The sequence below is a fragment of the Lepidochelys kempii genome, chromosome 3, assembly GCF_965140285.1.
Source record: "Lepidochelys kempii isolate rLepKem1 chromosome 3, rLepKem1.hap1, whole genome shotgun sequence".
Taxonomy (NCBI): domain Eukaryota; kingdom Metazoa; phylum Chordata; order Testudines; family Cheloniidae; genus Lepidochelys; species Lepidochelys kempii.
Genome location: NC_136382.1, coordinates 87251828 through 87269309, shown reverse-complemented (window position 1 = coordinate 87269309; position 17482 = coordinate 87251828). Strand labels below are relative to the sequence as shown.

Sequence of the window (17482 nt, the reverse complement as noted above, 5' to 3'; positions counted from 1 at the left end):
GAGACAGTAAGTTCTAACCTGCCACTCAGTGACCTGTTTAACAGTTGTCAGAATAGAAGCTGAATGCTGACAGAGGACTCCAATCCTGGGATTTGATTGGCTGAACACTGCGGGGTCCTGATTGCTTCCCAGCTTCTATTTAAACCAAGCACAGGGACAGGAAGTTATCCATGCAACTGGGTTGCCCCTGCTTAGGACTGCTTCTCCTGCAATACTTGTAGCTGCTGCTGAACCCTTGGTAGCCTGACCCTGCCTGCCTCCTGATACCTGACTCCTGTCTTGGACTCTGACCTCTTGGTATCTGCCCCAGCCTGACTCCTTCTCTGACCATTAGGTCAGACTGCCCACATCCTGGTTGTGACACGAAGTACCCTTTGTGGAGGTCATCCTGGCTGCCTAAAATTCTGTAGGACCAGGTCTATGCTCAAAAAGTTCTGTTGGATAAAAATGTTGATTAGGAGTTTGAGTTGTTATGAAATTTTTATACAGGCAAAAAGTATTGTCGTGTAGATGCAGTTATACTGGCAACAAATCCTTTTGCTGGTACAGTTTATTTAGTTTGGAGAACTGGTACAAGCGAGATCAACAAAATTGTTTTGCTGCTATAAGCTGCGTTTCCACTAGGGGGCCTGCTGGTATAGTATACCGGAAATCCTTTCAAGTGTTGACAAGGCCTAGGAAGACAAAAGAAATTCTGTTTCATAATCTGACTGAAATCCTCAATGGTTGGTTCTTGGTCGATTTAGCCTTCCTCTGCCTGTTCCTTGCAGCCAACTACCACCATGCCAAGCTAACTACATTATTATAATATGCTTTATCACCAGACAGGTGCATAGGTAACTGTCCTACTGGCAACTAGTTCAGCTGTGCTCAGGGCCAATCTTAGTTTTTTGGTAGGCTAAACAAAACTAGATTTTAATGGCGTAGTTGAGCTCAGAGATGGGAGAGTTTTCTAAAAGCGAATTTTGTTTAGAAAAATGAAAACGTTAGGCTTTCACTTCAAAAGCAGTGTATGAACACAATTGTATCTTGTCTTTATTTACATTAGAGAGAAGAGAAGTTACTATTAAGACACAAGCATAAACCAGAAGCCTAGAACTTCTAGAACTAGAACTGTCTAGAACTGTCTCATATGGGTAAAAACATAGGCAGCTAAACATCAGCAAGTGAGGACTTTGTAAGCCGAAAGGGCATAAAAACGAGGTGTGATTTTTTTTTTTCTGTGAAGGCCAAAAGGAGCCCAGAGCACACTTGCAACTTGGAGCCCAATGTGGCTTTTTGTTTTGAGTGCCTCTAGGGATGGCACTGGCTTTAGCTCTACCAAGAGACATCTTTCAATTTCAGAGGCAAGATCCATGGCATAGGAAAATTGTAGTGTAGAAAGCCAAATCATATTCATTTGAGGAGGTTGTCATGGCTTTTCAAGCAGCACCACATGTAACTGTCATTTGACAGTGGATGGCAGTACTTAGAAACAGGTTTGCAGTTCTGTTTCTAATAGAACAGTGGTTTTTCAACCTTTTTTTATTTGCGGACCCCGAAAAATTTTTGAATTGAGGTGTGGACTCCTTTGGAAATCTTAGACATAGTCTGCAGACCTGCAAGGGTCCACAAACCACAAGTTGAAAACCACTGTTCTACGGTAACAATAACCTTTTGCGGACCCTTTGGACATAGTCTGCGGAGCCCGGGGGAAACCACTGTACTAGAAAAACCAGGGCTGCCAATTAATTGCAGTTAATACACGTGTTTAACTCAAAAAAATTAATCACGATTAAAAAAATTAAGCATGATTAATCGCACTTATAACAATAGAATACCAATTGAAATTTATTAAATATTTTGGGATTTTTTTCTACGTTTTCAATATGGATTTCAATTACAACACAGAATGCAAAGTGCACAGTGCTCACTTTATATTATTAGTTTTATTACAAATATATGCACTGTAAAAATGATAAACAATAGAAATAGTGCAATTTCTTTATCATGAAAGTGTAACTTACAACTGCAGATTTTTTTTGGTTACATAATTGCACTCAAAAACAAAACAGTGTAAAATTTTAGAGCCTACAAGTCCTCTCAGTCCTACTTCTTATTTTGCCAATCACTAAGACAAATAAGTTTGTTTACATTGACAGAAGATACTTCTGCCTGCTTCTTATTTACAATGTCACCTGAAAATGAGAACAGGTGTTTGCATGGCACTTTTGTAGCTGGTGTTGCAAGGTATTTACATGCTAGATGTGCTAAATATTTGTATGCCTCTTCATGCTTCGGCCACCATTCTTGCTTCCATGATGATGCTCATTAAAAAAATGCGTCAATTAAATTTGTGACTGTACTCCTTGGGGGAGAATTGTATGTCTCCTGCTCTGTTTTACCCACAGTCTGCATATATTTCATGTTATCGCAGTCTCAGATGATGAGCCAGCACATGTTCGTTTTAAGAACACTTTCAGCGCAGATTTGACAAAACGCAAAGAAGGTACCAATGTGAGATTTCTAAAGACAGCTAGGGCACTCGACCAAGGTTTAAGAATCTGAAGTGCCGTCCAAAATCTGAGAGGGACGAGGTGTGGAGAATGCTTTTAGAAGTCTTAAAAGAGCAACAATCTGATGTGGAAACTGCAGAACCCAAACCACCAAAAAAGAAAATTAACTCTCTGCTGGTGGCATCTGACTCAGATGATGAAAATGAATATGCGTCAGTCCACACTACTTTGGATTGTTATCAAGCAGAACCCATCATCAGCATGGAAGCATGTCCTCTGGAATGGTGGTTGAAGCATGAAGGGACATATGAATCTTTAGCGCATCTGGCACGTAAATATCTTGCAATGTCAGTTACAACAGTGCCATGCGAATGTCTGTTCTCACTTTCAGGTGACATTGTAAACAAGAAGCAGGCAACATTATCTCCTGCAAATTGTAACCAACTTTATTTGTCTGAGTGATTGGCTGACCAAGAAGTAGAACTGAGTGGACTTGTTTTACATTGTTATATTTTTGAATGCAGGAGGTTTTTTTACATAATTCTACATTTGTATGTTCAACTTTCATGGTAAAGATATTGCTCTACAGTACTTGTATGAGGTGAATTGAAAAATAATTTTTTTTGTTTTTTACAATGCAAATATTTGTAATAAAAATAAATATAAAGTGAGCACTGTACACTTTGTATTCTGTGTTGTAATTGAAATTAATATGTTTGAAAATGTAGTAAACATCCAAAAATATTTAAAATAAATGGTATTCTATTGTTGTTTAACAACACGATTAATTGCAATTAATTTTTTTAATCGCTCGACAGCCCTAAGAAAAACCTCAGCCCCAAATTCACCTGTAGAACATGAGATCCTCCACAGTCCAGGAGGACAGAACTGGAGCATAGGATACATCCTTTGCTAATAAGGAAAAATAAACAGTAGCAGATAGAAACGAAATGTACAGCTTTGGATTTGTTTGGGGCTTGGGGCAGGGCGGGATTTGTCCCCATAAAAGTGACATTTTCAACAGTTTTTAGCACATGATGTTTCACGGCCTTTCTTGGACTGTGCAAAAAGTGGAAGACATGCATCCTTTTTCTGCATTTTCCAGAAACCATTAAGGGCACTATGACCAAAATGTTGCATCTAGTGCTAAACATTGTTTTTCCCTCAGGACATTTCCTTATTCTCACTGAAGCTGTAAGGATGCTGGATACCTTGGAGGCCCTACATCGCAACTAAGGGCATGGATACACTGGAAATTTCAAAACACTGTTGCGGGAGCACTCCCGCAGCAGCACTTTGAAGTCCGAGTGTGGTCGCACACCAGAGCTCTCCTAGCGCTCCTGGTAATCCACCGCCACGAGGGGATTAGCGCCGAGCGCTGGGAGCCTGCTTACACTAGCGCTTTAAAGCGCTCTGACTTGCTGCACTCAGGGGGGTGATTTTTCAGCAAGTCAGAGCGCTATAAAATGTAAGTGTAGACAAGCCCTAACAGTCTTCTGGCTGACAAAGACTGGACTGCATCAGTGCCCTGGCATGACATTAGAGACTATGCTTCTATATCACTGATAATTTTTGTATCAAGACTCGATTTTTTTTCCCTAAAAATGATGCAGTAGGAAGTTCTTGGGACTGTGTTATCCAGGAAGTCAGACTAGATGATAATAATGATCCCTTCTGATTTTGGAATCTATTAATCTAGGTACTTGGTCTTGTCACAATTTAAGCAAGTTAAGGAAGTATGGGCTGGATGAATGCACTATAAGGTGGGTAGAAAGTTGGCTAGATTGTCGGGCTCAACGGGTAGTGATCAATGGCTCCATGTCTAGTTGGCAGCTGGTGTCAAGTGGAGTGCCCCAGGGGTCGGTCCTGGGGCCGGTTTTGTTCAATATCTTCATAAATGATCTGGAGGATGGTGTGGATTGCACTCTCAGCAAATTTGCGGATGATACTAAACTGGGAGGAGTGGTAGATACGCTGGAGGGCAGGGATAGGATACAGAGGGACCTAGACAAATTAGAGGATTGGGCCAAAAGAAATCTGATGAGGTTCAATAAGGATAAGTGCAGGGTCCTGCACTTAGGACGGAAGAACCCAATGCACAGCTACAGACTAGGGACCGAATGGCTAGGCAACAGTTCTGCAGAAAAGGACCTAGGGGTGACAGTGGACGACAAGCTGGATATGAGCCAGCAGTGTGCCCTTGTTGCCAAGAAGGCCATTGGCATTTTGGGATGTATAAGTAGGGGCATAGCGAGGAGATCGAGGGACGTGATCGTCCCCCTCTATTCAACATTGGTGAGGCCTCATCTGGAGTACTGTGTCCAGTTTTGGGCCCCACACTACAAGAAGGATGTGGAAAAATTGGAGAGAGTCCAGCGAAGGGCAACAAAAATGATTAGGCGTCTGGAACACATGAGTTATGAGGAGAGGCTGAGGGAACTGGGATTGTTTAGTCTGCAGAAGAGAAGAATGAGGGGGGATTTGATAGCTGCTTTCAACTACCTGAGAGGTAGTTCCAGAGAGGATGGTTCTAGACTATTCTCAGTGGTGGAAGAGGACAGGACAAGGAGTAATGGTCTCAAGTTGCAGTGGGGGAGGTTTAGGTTGGATATTAGGAAAAACTTTTTCACTAGGAGGGTGGTGAAACTCTGGAATGCATTGCCTAGGGAGGTGGTGGAATCTCCTTCCTTAGAAGTTTTTAAGGTCAGGCTTGACAAAGTCCTGGCTGGGATGATTTAATTGGGTATGGGTCCTGCTTTTGAGCAGGAGGTTGGACTAGATGACCTCCTGAGGTCCCTTCCAACCCTGATATTCTATGATTCTATGATTCTCATGATCATTATTGGTCCTGTGGCCTTTTACACAAGTGTTAAGGTTGTTAATGCCTGTGTCCCAACTGCACTGTAGTTTGGGTGCTTGCATTCTTGCTGCCTAAAACTCCTGTGGAGAGTCAATTAGATAAGTTTCAGAGTAACAGCTGTGTTAGTCTATATTCGCAAAAAGAAAAGGAGTACTTGTGGCACCTTAGAGACTAATCAATTTATTTGAGCATGAGCTTTCGTGAGCTACAGCTCACTTCATCGGATGCATACCGTGGAAATCTCCTGCTGGTAATAGTGAGCTACAGCTCACTTCATCGGATGCATACCGTGGAAATCTCCTGCTGGTAATAGCTATTACCAGCAGGAGATTTCCACGGTATGCATCCGATGAAGTGAGCTGTAGCTCACGAAAGCTCATGCTCAAATAAATTGGTTAGTCTCTAAGGTGCCACAAGTACTCCTTTTCAATTAGATAAGACATTCTTCATTTCCTGAACTAAAGTTGTTCTGTTGTGTAGGCTGGTGCCATTATAATTCTATTTCAGAGGGTGTGTATTTTGGTGGTGTATGAAGTGATCCCTACATACAATACATATAGTTTGTTATTCTGAAAAGCATGTTCCCTATGAGATGTGCTATGTAAATCTGTTGAGTCATAATAAATAGAGGTGGAAAAGTCCTCTTAGATCACAGAGCACAGTCCCATAAATACAGGTATCTAGTGATAGTAAACAAATATTTTACACCTGATCTTAGAAAAATGCCAAGATATTTTTTACAGAAATTTGTTAATTACCATTGCTTATAGCTGGTGTATTTCAGAAATATAGGCCAAGGGTTTCAGCCTTGGACATCTGAAGGTTATATACTTAGGTGCCTATTTAATATCAGCTCACCCAAAATAAGTGATCTTATATTAAGAAGTGCTGATACTTCAATGAGAGCAATAGGTACTCATCTTCTCTGAAAATCAGACCACTTACTTAAGTGCCTGAATCTGGGCTTGGGGGCCCAATTTTTGGCATCCATGTATGAAAGTTTTGGCCACAGTTTCTTCTTTCTTTGTATGCTGGTGTGTACAAAAAAGCTATCTTTTTCTCTGAGTTAAATCTACTGTGTATATCTTCTCACTCACAAAAATAAATGGGTGAATAAATAAATGCACATTCAGCAATTTTAACTTATTGCACTTGGCTCTCCTCTGGAATTTTCCTGCACACTGTTTACTAACTCTGGCTTTGCAAAGAAACCACTCTGCTCATGACAGTCACACTCCAAAGGCGTTTAGATATTTCCTCATAAACACAGTCAGCGTTAATGGCAACTTTACTATATTTGCAAATCACCCTTAGATAAGTTAGTACCAAGAGCCAATTAATTCCTGGCCAGAATAGGACATCTTGGATTCTGTTCTTACTGATGTCACTACTCAGATGAGCACTGCAGATTCTGCTTAACATTTCCAACCTCAAGGTGTGTGGTATCATGGCATGATATCCTTTTTGAAGAATCTCATCATATGGCGCAATTTCATCTTGAAGTTCTTATGTTTGAAGGTGCCTCAGATTTTCCTAATGGCCATCCATCAAGAAATATTCTCTCAAGCTCTTGTAAGGTTGGGTCATTTTGTTTCTCGTCTGAGCTTTTAAAATTTTGTTTCAGAAATGGGTAGTAGCTGAATCCCCATTCCTTCAAAAAAATTTTCTTGTAGTTCCTTGCTTTCATTTTTAATAGGCACTTTTGAAAGCACATCTATACAAGAAGCTCCTTCCCAGGAGTTAAATCCTGGCTCTACTGAAGTCAATAGGAATATCAGCACTGATTTCTTTGCAGTCAGAATTTCACCTCAGACCCTTATCACCTTGAATCAGCACTTTTGCAATGACAAAATCATTTTCTGACATCTAGGTGGTGCTTTGCACAATTGCTTCCATAATAGAGTTTCCAGCTACTTATGGTCTGTTTCTACCGCAACTGATTTCTGTCCATAAACTAATTTACAAAACTACTCACAACCAAAACTAGTTACTAACATTTCTCTTTCAATCTAAGCAGATTCTTTTGTGTTTTAACCAGAGTATTAGAAGCATATGCTTCTAGCTGATCATGCAAAAAGATGGATTCCAGCCTATGTGAGCATATATTGACTGAAAGCTTAGGCTCTTAACCTCATAATAGTTCAGCATTGGTGCTTCTGTCGTGACTTGGTTCACATTTCGAAAAGCTGTTTTCTTACCAATCATCTTAGTGCCATTTCGTACTGCCATCAAGCAGCACACTTGTTGCACAATAGATCCAAGAGAAGTGCGGAGAACAACTCCAGCCATTGTTTATGGCACTTATTGATTCCATCAGTCAGTGAAGCATTATAGAAGGTGCTGTCTCGATTTGGTTGTCCATTGAAGTTCATTCGCATTCTCAGGCTACTTCATGATGGATGACTGCGACTGTCCTCTGAAATGGATTGGAGACAGACACCTTCACCATCCATACTGGTGTTAAGCAGGGCTGTGTTATTGCCCCAACGCTTCTTGCCATGATCTTGATTCTTATTTGTGACCGCCTTTCTTCTGAAATTGGGATTGATTATCACATGGACGGCCAGCTCTTCAACCTGCGGCCTCTTCATTCTAAAATTAAGGTCACCAGGACTGTTATTACCGATGTTCAGTATGTTGGCAACGGTGCTCGTGCACACCAAGGCTGACTTGCAATCTACCCTAGATCTTTTCTCAGGCATCTATCATAGCCTGGGACTCTCCCTCAGCATTGGGAAGATGAAGTTGCTCTACCAGCCTGCCCCAGCACAAGTTGCCCCTCTTCTCCCACAAACTCTCATCAGTGGTGAACTCCTGGAAAATGTTGAGCATTTCCCTTACTTTGGTAGCCACCTCTCCCAGACAGCCAATCTTGATGTGGAGAGCAAACATATGTAACCTTCTGCCAGGTGGAGCCAGCAGCAACAAGGGCTGGGTTCATCGATACAACACAGAACCAGCTCAAGCCCCCACCCAGTAACATGGGAAAATTACATACCACCCTGGGCGCCTTTGAGAGGCAATACTTCCCCACTTGCAAACACAGAGTCCAAGGCCTGGTCTACACTATGGGGAGATCCATCTAAGATACGCAACTTCAGCTACAAGAATAGCGTAGCTGAAGTCGACGTATCTTAGAACAACTTAGAATCACTTACTTCGTGTCCTCGCAGCGCGGGATCGATGACCGCCGCTCCCACATCGACTCTGCTTCTGCCTCTCACCCTGGTGGAGTTCTGGAGTCGACAGCAGAGTGATCGGGGATCGATTTATCGCGTCTACACTAGACATGATAAATTGATCCCCGATAGATCGATCACTACCCGCCGATGCGGCGGGTAGTGTAGACGTGGCCCAAGTGTAGAAAAGAAACTTTTAATAAAAGGAGGGAAGTAACTCAGAGTTAATTTGGGAAAACACTGCAAACAGAGTTCATAAACATAAACCATGAGTAAAAGACACACCACCAAGTAAGTTGGGCAGTGCCGTCAGGTTTCCCCTCAGGTTCTTAAGTCCAGCAACCCAAAAGTCCCTTTCACATGCCCGACCCTTCTCTGCACCTCACTCACAGTTGCTGTCCTTGCTCAGTGCAGACCCAGAGTTCAGAGGTGCATCGGCAAAGTTCACCTCCCACCCTGTGGGAGGGTGGGGTAAAGAGGCAACTTACTCGCTCCACTGGCTGCTCACCTGCTGACTGCTCTCATCGCGCCTCTTTACAAGACCCACTCTCACCGTGCCCTTCCACCAGCCACCCAGCTGGCTGTTCATTGCACCTCTCCACCGCTGCCCTGGTGGCTTCTCATCAAAGGAGTCCAGGACAGCTTGCTGTATTTTAAAGAATCCTTATTGAGGTTACAGGGACAAACCATCCCGATGTGTAGAAAGAATAGTAAATATGGCAGGTGACCAGCTTAGCTTAACAGTGTAATCCTTGCTGATCTTAAACACAAAAAAGAAGCTTACAAGAAGTGAAAGATTGGACAAATGGCCAGGGAAGAGTATAAAATTATTGCTCAGGCATGCAGGAGTGAAATCAGGAAGACCAAATCACACTTGGAGTTGCAGCTAGCAAGAGATATTAGGAGTAACAAGAAAAGTTTCTTCAGATATGTGTTGTATCAACCAGGCAAGGTACTAACAAGCTTCAACAGGACTTTATTTTCAAAGTGGAAACCTTTTCTTTACCAAGCTGCTGCTGCACCCTCTGTAGCTCTCTCCCAGCCTCTCAAGTCCTCCCCCCTCCTTCTTGTTTCCTGTCCTTTCAGACTCCCAACAGCCAGTGCTCCCAATTCTAATAATTACAAGCAACATCTAAACACCACCGTATGTTAGCAACAAGGAGAAAGTCAAGGAAAGTGTGGTCCCTTACTGAATGAGGGAGGTAACCTAGTGACAGAGGACGTGGAAAAAGCTAATGTACTCAATGCTTTTTTTGCCTCTGTCTTCACGAACAAGATCAGCTCCCAGACTACTGCACTGGGCAGCACAGCATGGGGAGGAGGTGACCAGCCCTCTGTGGAGAAAGTAGTTCAGGACTATTTAGAAAAGCTGGACAAGCACAAGTCCATGGGGCTGGATGTGCTGCATCTGAGAGTGCGCAAGGAGTTGGTGGATGTGATTGCAGAGCCATTGGCCATTATCTTTGAAAACTCATGGCAATCAGGGGAGGTCCCGGATGACTCGAAAAAGGCTAATGTAGTGCCCATCTTTTAAAAAGGGAAGAAGGAGGATCTGGGGAACTACAGGCAAGTCAGCCTCACCTCAGTCCCCGTAAAAATCATGGAGCAGGTCCTCAAGGAATCAGTTTGAAACACTTAGAGGAGAGGAAAGTGATCAGGAACAGTCAGCATGGATTCACCAAGGGCAAGTCTAATTGCCTTCTATGATGAAATAATTGGCTCTGTGGATGAGGAGAAAGCAGCGGACGTGTTGTTCCTTGACTTTAGCAAAGCTTTTGACATGGTCTCCCACAGTATTCTTGCCAGCAAGTTAAAGAAGTATGGACTGGATGAATGGACTATAAGGTGGATAGAAGGCCGGCTAGATCATCGGGCTCAATGGGTAGTGATCAATGGCTCCATTTCTATTTGGCAGCTGGTATCAAGCGGAGTGCCCCAAGGGTAAGTCCTGGGGCCGGTTTTGTTCAATATCTTCATTAATGATCTGGAGGATGGTGTGGATTGCACACCCTCAGCAGGTTTGCAGATGACGCTAAACTGGGAGGAGAGGTAGATACAATGGAGGGTAGGGATAGGATACAGAGGGACCTAGACAAATTAGAGGATTGGGCCAAAAGAAATCTGATGAGCTTCAACAAGGACAAGTGCAGAGTCTTGCACTTAGGACGGAAGAATCCCATGCACCGTTATAGACTAGGAACCGAATGGCTAGGCAGCAGTTCTGCAGAAAAGGACTTAGGGATAACAGTGGATGAGAAGCTGGATAAGAGTCAACAGTGTGCCCTTGATGCCAAGAATGCCAATGGCATTTTGGGATGTATAATTAGGGGCATTGCCAGCAGATCGAGGGACATGATCGTTCCCCTCTATTCAACATTGGTGAGGCCTCATCTGGAGTACTGTGTCCAGTTTTGGGCCCCACACTACAAGAAGGATGTGGAAAAATTGGAAAACGTCCAGTGGAGGGCAAGAAAAATGATTAAGGGACTGGAACACATGACTTATGAGGAGAGGCTGAGGGAACTGGGATTGTTTAGTCTGCAGAAGAGAAGAATGAGGGGGGATTTGATAGCTGCTTTCAACTACCTGAAAGGGGGTTCCAAAGAGGATGGATCTAGACTGTTCTCAGTGGTAGCAGATGACAGAACAAGGAGTAATGGTCTCAAGTTGCAGTGGGGGAGGTTTAGGTTGGATATTAGGAAAAACTTTTTCACTAGGAGGGTGGTGAAGCACTGAAATGCATTACCTAGGGAGGTGGTGGAATCTCCTTCCTTTGAGGTTTTTAAGGTCAGGCTTGACAAAGCCCTGGCTGGGATGATTTTGTTGGGAATTGGTCCTGCTTTGAGCAGGACGTTGGACTAGATGACCTCCTGAGGTCCCTTCCAATCCTGATATACTATGATTCTATGATTCACACCTCTCTACCACCACCCTGCTGGCCCAGCTAACTGTCAGTCACCTTCTGCCTCTCTGCTGTGACCTCTGCACATCAGTCTCTCAGTGATTTTCAGCTCTTTTCCAGGCTGGGTAGAAACACTGCCCCATCTCAAGTGATTTTAGCTCTTAGCAGGGCATAAACACAGTCCTACCACAACTGGTTTCAGCTCTGATTGAACAATTAAAATAACAAAAGAGGCTCCTAATGAAGCCTATTTAGCTCTATTATGTGAAGGGGAGGGAGGAGAAGAATAGGTTAAGCCAGTCTAGAGAGGACCCCTGGGGTGGGGGGTTGTGCAGCCTCCTGAGAGGACTCCTGTCCCCACCCCTCTTACTTTCACAGGGCTCTGACATTCAAGCCCCAGCTTAATGAGGTTCTTCCAACAGAGGGTGCCCCCCCCTCATTTGGGACAGGTTAAGCACAGTCCTGCTTTCCTGTATTCCTACACTAATTACAACATTGGTAACTGTATTTCACTATCCCTCATTCAGTACTAAGGTCATTTGTACCCAACATCAGCCAAAGTTGACCCCTTGACACAGCTGTAAATGATGAATATGTAGACAGAGGAGGAGCGAACTGTATTTACATAAATACACAGTCTCTTACCCTCCAAGCTAGCTGTCAGGGAAGCATTCATTCAGACCCTGCTTACACATAGACTCCATTGTGTCAGTGCATCCTTCAGAAAGTTGTTCCATTGTGTCTTTATTGACAGAGATCTGCGGACGGAAACTAAGATCCTGGTCTACAATGCAGTAGTCATTGCCACTCTCCTTTATGAGCATCAGACATGGGTGACATACCAAAGCCAACTTAAGCATCTGGAGTGGTACCAACAGTGCTGCCTGAGGAAGATTCTCTGTATCGGATAGGAAGACCATCGCACCAATGACCGCATTCTCTCTGCAACTAACATCACCAGTGTTGAGGTGAAGATTATGAAACATTAACTTTGGTGGGCTGGCCATTGTGTGCGGATGGCTGATACCCATCTTCCGAAGCAAGTCCTGTTTTCTCAACTTAGCCATGGTAAGAGGACCTTTGAGGGACAGAGGAAATGCTACAAGGACACCTGAAAGTATATCTTAAGAAGGGAGGCATTGACCCCACGAATTGGGAAGAGCTGATTGGCAATAGACTGCAATGGCGTCACATCATACATCAAGCCTCAGCCCGTTTTGGAGAATCACCTTGCTCAAGAGGCTGAGAAATGGCAGAGGAGGAAGGAAAAGGTACAGCATCCCAGCCAGCAGCTGTGATCTCCAAGCAACCACCTGTCACATATGTGGAAAAACCTGTATAACATGGATTGGACTCCTTAGCCATCTTAAGTCTCATCATTGGCTTTTCTCTTGTCAGACTACCTCATATCGAGGGATAGCTGACAATGATGGATGGAGAACTTAATTGTAACACAATAGGGATGAATTTGCATAAATGTGTTAACAGGCCTTTGAATCTCTATATGCCTCTTATTAGTATTATTTTCATTGCTTGTATTGGCGTAGCACCCAGGAGCCCTACTCATGGACCAGGACCCCATTGTGCGAGATGCTGAACAAACAGCAAAAAAACTGTCCCTAGGGTCTTCCTCTTTGCATAATTGCCTCCACCATTCTTGAATTGGGTCAAACTCCTTTGTTATTGAGTCTGAATCTGACCTAATGAATCTAAATCAACCCAATCTGACATTTGCTCTTATTCAGTGTAAGGGTCTTTTCTTTGCCTCACCACAGAACATTACGCAAAAGATAGTCTTAAAAAATGAGGCTGTGATGCACGTTAGCTTTGCCATGTTCATTTCGTGCTCTATTATATGAAACACGTTTAGCTTTTGATTTTAGCATTGGCTGATCACTAATAATTTTATATATGCCTGCTGTAATTACACTGTGCCCCACCCTAGTTGTCTGAGGCAGATTTTGTGCTGTACCTTCTGAGGAGAAGCACAGCACAGAAAATGCACCCCAGGAAGGCGGGAAGCAAAACTAAGAATAATAATAATAAAAAAACCTAGGGGACCAATAGGCTTGGAAGAAGAGGGTTACATCCGTCTGACCTAGAATGTACTTGTTCCGGTTAATTCTGCACACATCACCATGTTTCTGCTTATTCTTTTTTAATAGCACTGTGTGCAGAGTAAATTTGGAGTAACTAAAGCTGTGGAGCAGCTTTCCTCTTCACACTGTGAACCCCAAAAAGATTTTTTTGTATGAACCAGACAGTCACTGACTCAACCAGCTTTCTCATGCAGCCATGAGTTAGTGAGGCTTGAGGAGTGTACAGTCAACTGCTCTCAGTTGAGAGGAGTGTTTTAGAATGGCAGGTAATCATGCATTTTAGGAGACGTGAAGCTTCTACCAGAGGCTCATATAAATCTCAAAGGTTTCCATTATTAATTATAAAAGGAAATAGCAATGCAGCTTCCAAAACTCCCATGCTATTTACACTTACAAAAAACATTCCTGCTGGAAATTAAAACAAGAATACAGCCAATTCTTGAACCAAACCTTCCTTAGTCAGGAAGGAAATCGAAAAAGGGTTGTATTTCTTTCCAACTCAGAAATAAACCATTAGTTCTGATATCTTTTCATGTCTAGCATGTATTTTATTAACCTTTTTAAAAAGTACCAACCCTAAATATTCTTTCTTCAGATATTTTGGTACTATGTAACTTTGAAAGGAAACCTCAACTCTTCAACCTATAGGGGAAATTTCCAATGTTTTTTTAAAAAACAAAACAAAACATGAGGAGGCTCATTAAGCCTTGATACACAGGCTAGGCTGTTTCCTTGGGCTTGTGGCAAGCAGGAGTGAAAGTAACTTAAGGGACTTACCGGTACACAGGGTGGCCAGGGTACTGAGCAAGGTGGGGAGGCAGCTCTGGACCCCTGGAAGGGTCGGGGCCTATGGCGGAAGGGGCGGGGCTGGGGCCAGACTCCCCCAGCCAGCCCTTCAGCACTCCCCAGCCCACGCCGCCCGGGGCTCCGATGGCAATTTAAAGGGCACAGGGCTCCCGGCCACCACTGCCAGTACCACTACCCCAGGGCTCTGGCCGCTGTCGCAGTAGCAGTAGTGGTGGCGGGAACCCCAGGACCTTTAAATTACCCGCTGGAGCCCCATGGTAGCAGTAGCGGCGGCAGCAGCCAGGAGCCCTGGGACTCTGGCGGTGATTTGAAGGGCCAGGGGCTCTGGCTGCTGCCGGGAGCCCCAGGCCCTTTTAAATTGATGGGCCCCAGAGAAGCTGTCCCTTTTGGCCCCCCTCATCAGCAGCCCTGCCGGTACGGTCGGCTGTGTACCAGCTCTTACTGGTATGGTGTACCAGATTGGACCAGCTTACTTTCATGTCTGGTGGCAAGTGCATGTTATAATAGGGAGAAGGGCAAGAGGAGGAGGGGTGGAGGAGCTGGGAAAGGACTGCTGTGTTGAGCCAATCCCAACCCATTTTCCTACAGCTTGGGACCACCCTCCCTTCCCTTGCCTTATTGGAGAAAACTGCTCTCTGCTGCCAGTTTCAAAGGATGAGCCCTTATGATTCTAAAAGTTGAAGACCTATTAAAAGGAAAACTTCTTGTTGTATCTGATGGGAAATTGTGTGGCCATCATTTCACTTCATAAGAATCTCTGTGCTTGTGTGAGTCTGTCTGAACACTTCCAAGTGAAACTTAGCCAAAACTACCAAATTGTGTCTGTTTTCTTCTTTGTACCCTATGAAGACCACTGAAATCTGTAAGATTTCCAACCAAACCCATGCATCAGACTAAACTTTCCAAAAGGTTTGTGAGGTTTGCCTGGTTTCAGCATTTTGTTTTGTTTTTAAATTTGTGGAGCTGTAGCATTGTCTCCATGTTGCCAGTTCAGTAATTTAGTTACATTTTTGATCCTACCCCTTTGTCTACACTGGGATTCTTTATAAACAACATCTTTGTTAAAGTCTCAACACTCCTGTTTCTTTCTTTTAGATGTGAGAGCGCACAATACCTCTGCCCTGAGGTATCCAGGAGGCTCCCCAGGAAAACTAGGGAAGATCAGGCTTGACATTCTTAATATTTATAAGATAACAAATGTACACAGGATTGGGAAGCATTTAGGTCTGTTGCTGGCACACCTGCCACCAATGAGACCAGCCTTCCCCACCTGAGTCTTCCCCACCAGCATTCCCAGACCTCCTTGAAGAAAGACAAACTGTGATGACACACCTAGGCTGTTGGACATTGGGGAAGCTTTCGCTGGAATCCTGGACCCTCCAGTACTAGAACAAGAGATGCAGGGGCCTATGTCTGAATCTAAGGGATCCTTGAGAAAACTTTCACTGTCCCTAACCCAAGAAGAAGACCCCTTGCTGCTGCAATGCCCACTTTCAATAGCTGTGACAGGGTTAGCAGGCCAGTAGACAGGTTAACTTATGATGCAGCTGGCGGTTAGTGAAGAGCCAACACATTTAGCTCACAGGCCGGTAGCACATATAGTTGGCTTCCTCAGATACTTTGGGGAGATCTAGTGGACTTGGTATACTATAGAATGTGATTTGTCAGGATGACAAATTCTTAGCTGGGGGAGAATGTCAGCAAGGTCTGAATGAGCTCCCCTCCCCACGTCACCCCTCAACATCTAGTGACGAGCTGAACAGGTCTATTTGCACAAACACACCTACCAGTCTAGGAATTTAGCAGAGGGAACTGCTTTGCCAAAATGATCAATTTTGGTTGATTTTGGGTTACAAATCACCACACAGTCCTCACTCTGAAAGTTAGAACTATGCTGGAGAGGACGCTGAAGGATGACATCCACTGCCCATATGTGGAAAACCTGAAGCGGAAACCAGACCAGGGCAAGGCGTTTGAGGTGACTTGCAAGTGGGATGCCAGCAATCACTTCCTCCCTAGGAGCAACTTCACCTGATTTGCCAACCGGAGGTTCATCCTCAGGGCCCAGCTCAACTGCATCCCACTGAATGGAGCCATCCACCATGGGAATCGGGACAAGAGATGCAGGAAGTGCAGCTATGCCAACAAGACACTACCCCACATCCTGTGTAGCTGCAAGCTCCATTCGAGAGCTTGGCATCTGCAACACAACACCATCCAAGATCACCTGGTCAGAGCCATCTCGGCACCCATAGGGAAGGTTGCCATGAACTCCACCATCCCCAGAACCGATAGCCAACTGTGACCAGACATCATCATCACCGGCGAGGACCAGAAGATCATCATGGTGGATGTCACAGTGCCCTTCTAGAACAGGACCCCAGACTTCCATGATGCCCAAGCTTGAAAGGTGGAGAAATATGCCCCTCTGGCTGAAACCTTGAGAGCTAGGGGTTACCAGGTTCAGACACAGGCACTGATAGTCAGAGCCTTTGGTGCATGAGACCCCGGTAATGAGCGAATGTTGAGAGAATGAAGAATTGGTTAGTGCTATGCTCAGCTGATGCGGCAACTCATGGTGTCGGACACCATCAGATGGTCAAAGGACATCTACATATAACACATCACCAGACATCAGCAATACCAGGAGGGATGAGCTGGAGTGCCGATGAGAAGCGCAGTCAGAAAAGTAACTGAAATACTTTCCTCATGGATTGTATTTTCTAAATGGACAACCTACCTAATTCTTAATTACTGAGGGACAATCTTCACTCATTGATATATTTTGCTTTCCACAACCAAATCTCTGTACAGCTTTTTATGAGTGATATACCTGAATACTTGGATGCTAATATCTAAACTGTATTCTTAAATTTATTCACCCAAATTTGGGTTATTGCTGATTATGTACTATATGTAGCATATGACTTTTTAAAAACAACTTTGTATTTGTGGATAATCTAAGCACTATACCCAGATGTACAGACACTCTTTTCTTAACCTGTGTATTATATAATTTTTTAACATTAGCTTGAATGTGGAGGTAAAGAAATGTTATTATCCTGATTGAATAAAGGGCCCTGACTGATGGGTTTCCCTGTGATGCTGGCAGACAAGGTGCCAGCTCATGTCAGAGCCCC

The 17482-nt window shown here is 43.9% G+C and overlaps 1 protein-coding gene across 2 annotated transcripts in view; it reads left to right on the top strand.

The window, feature by feature from the left end:
• The window catches only part of TUBE1 (tubulin epsilon 1), a 61212-nt gene extending 44027 nt beyond the window's left edge, over positions 1-17185 (top strand). The window contains exon 12 of one of the 2 annotated variants that reach the window (XM_073337089.2): positions 15438-17185. In XM_073337089.2, the coding sequence (XP_073193190.2) occupies positions 15438-15443 (6 nt within the window). In that variant the 3' untranslated portion in view covers positions 15444-17185. Of the gene's footprint in view, positions 1-12190; positions 12584-15437 lie in introns of those variants that run through there. The other variant, XM_073337086.2, reaches the window with a different exon arrangement.
• Positions 17186-17482: the final 297 nt, after the last annotated feature.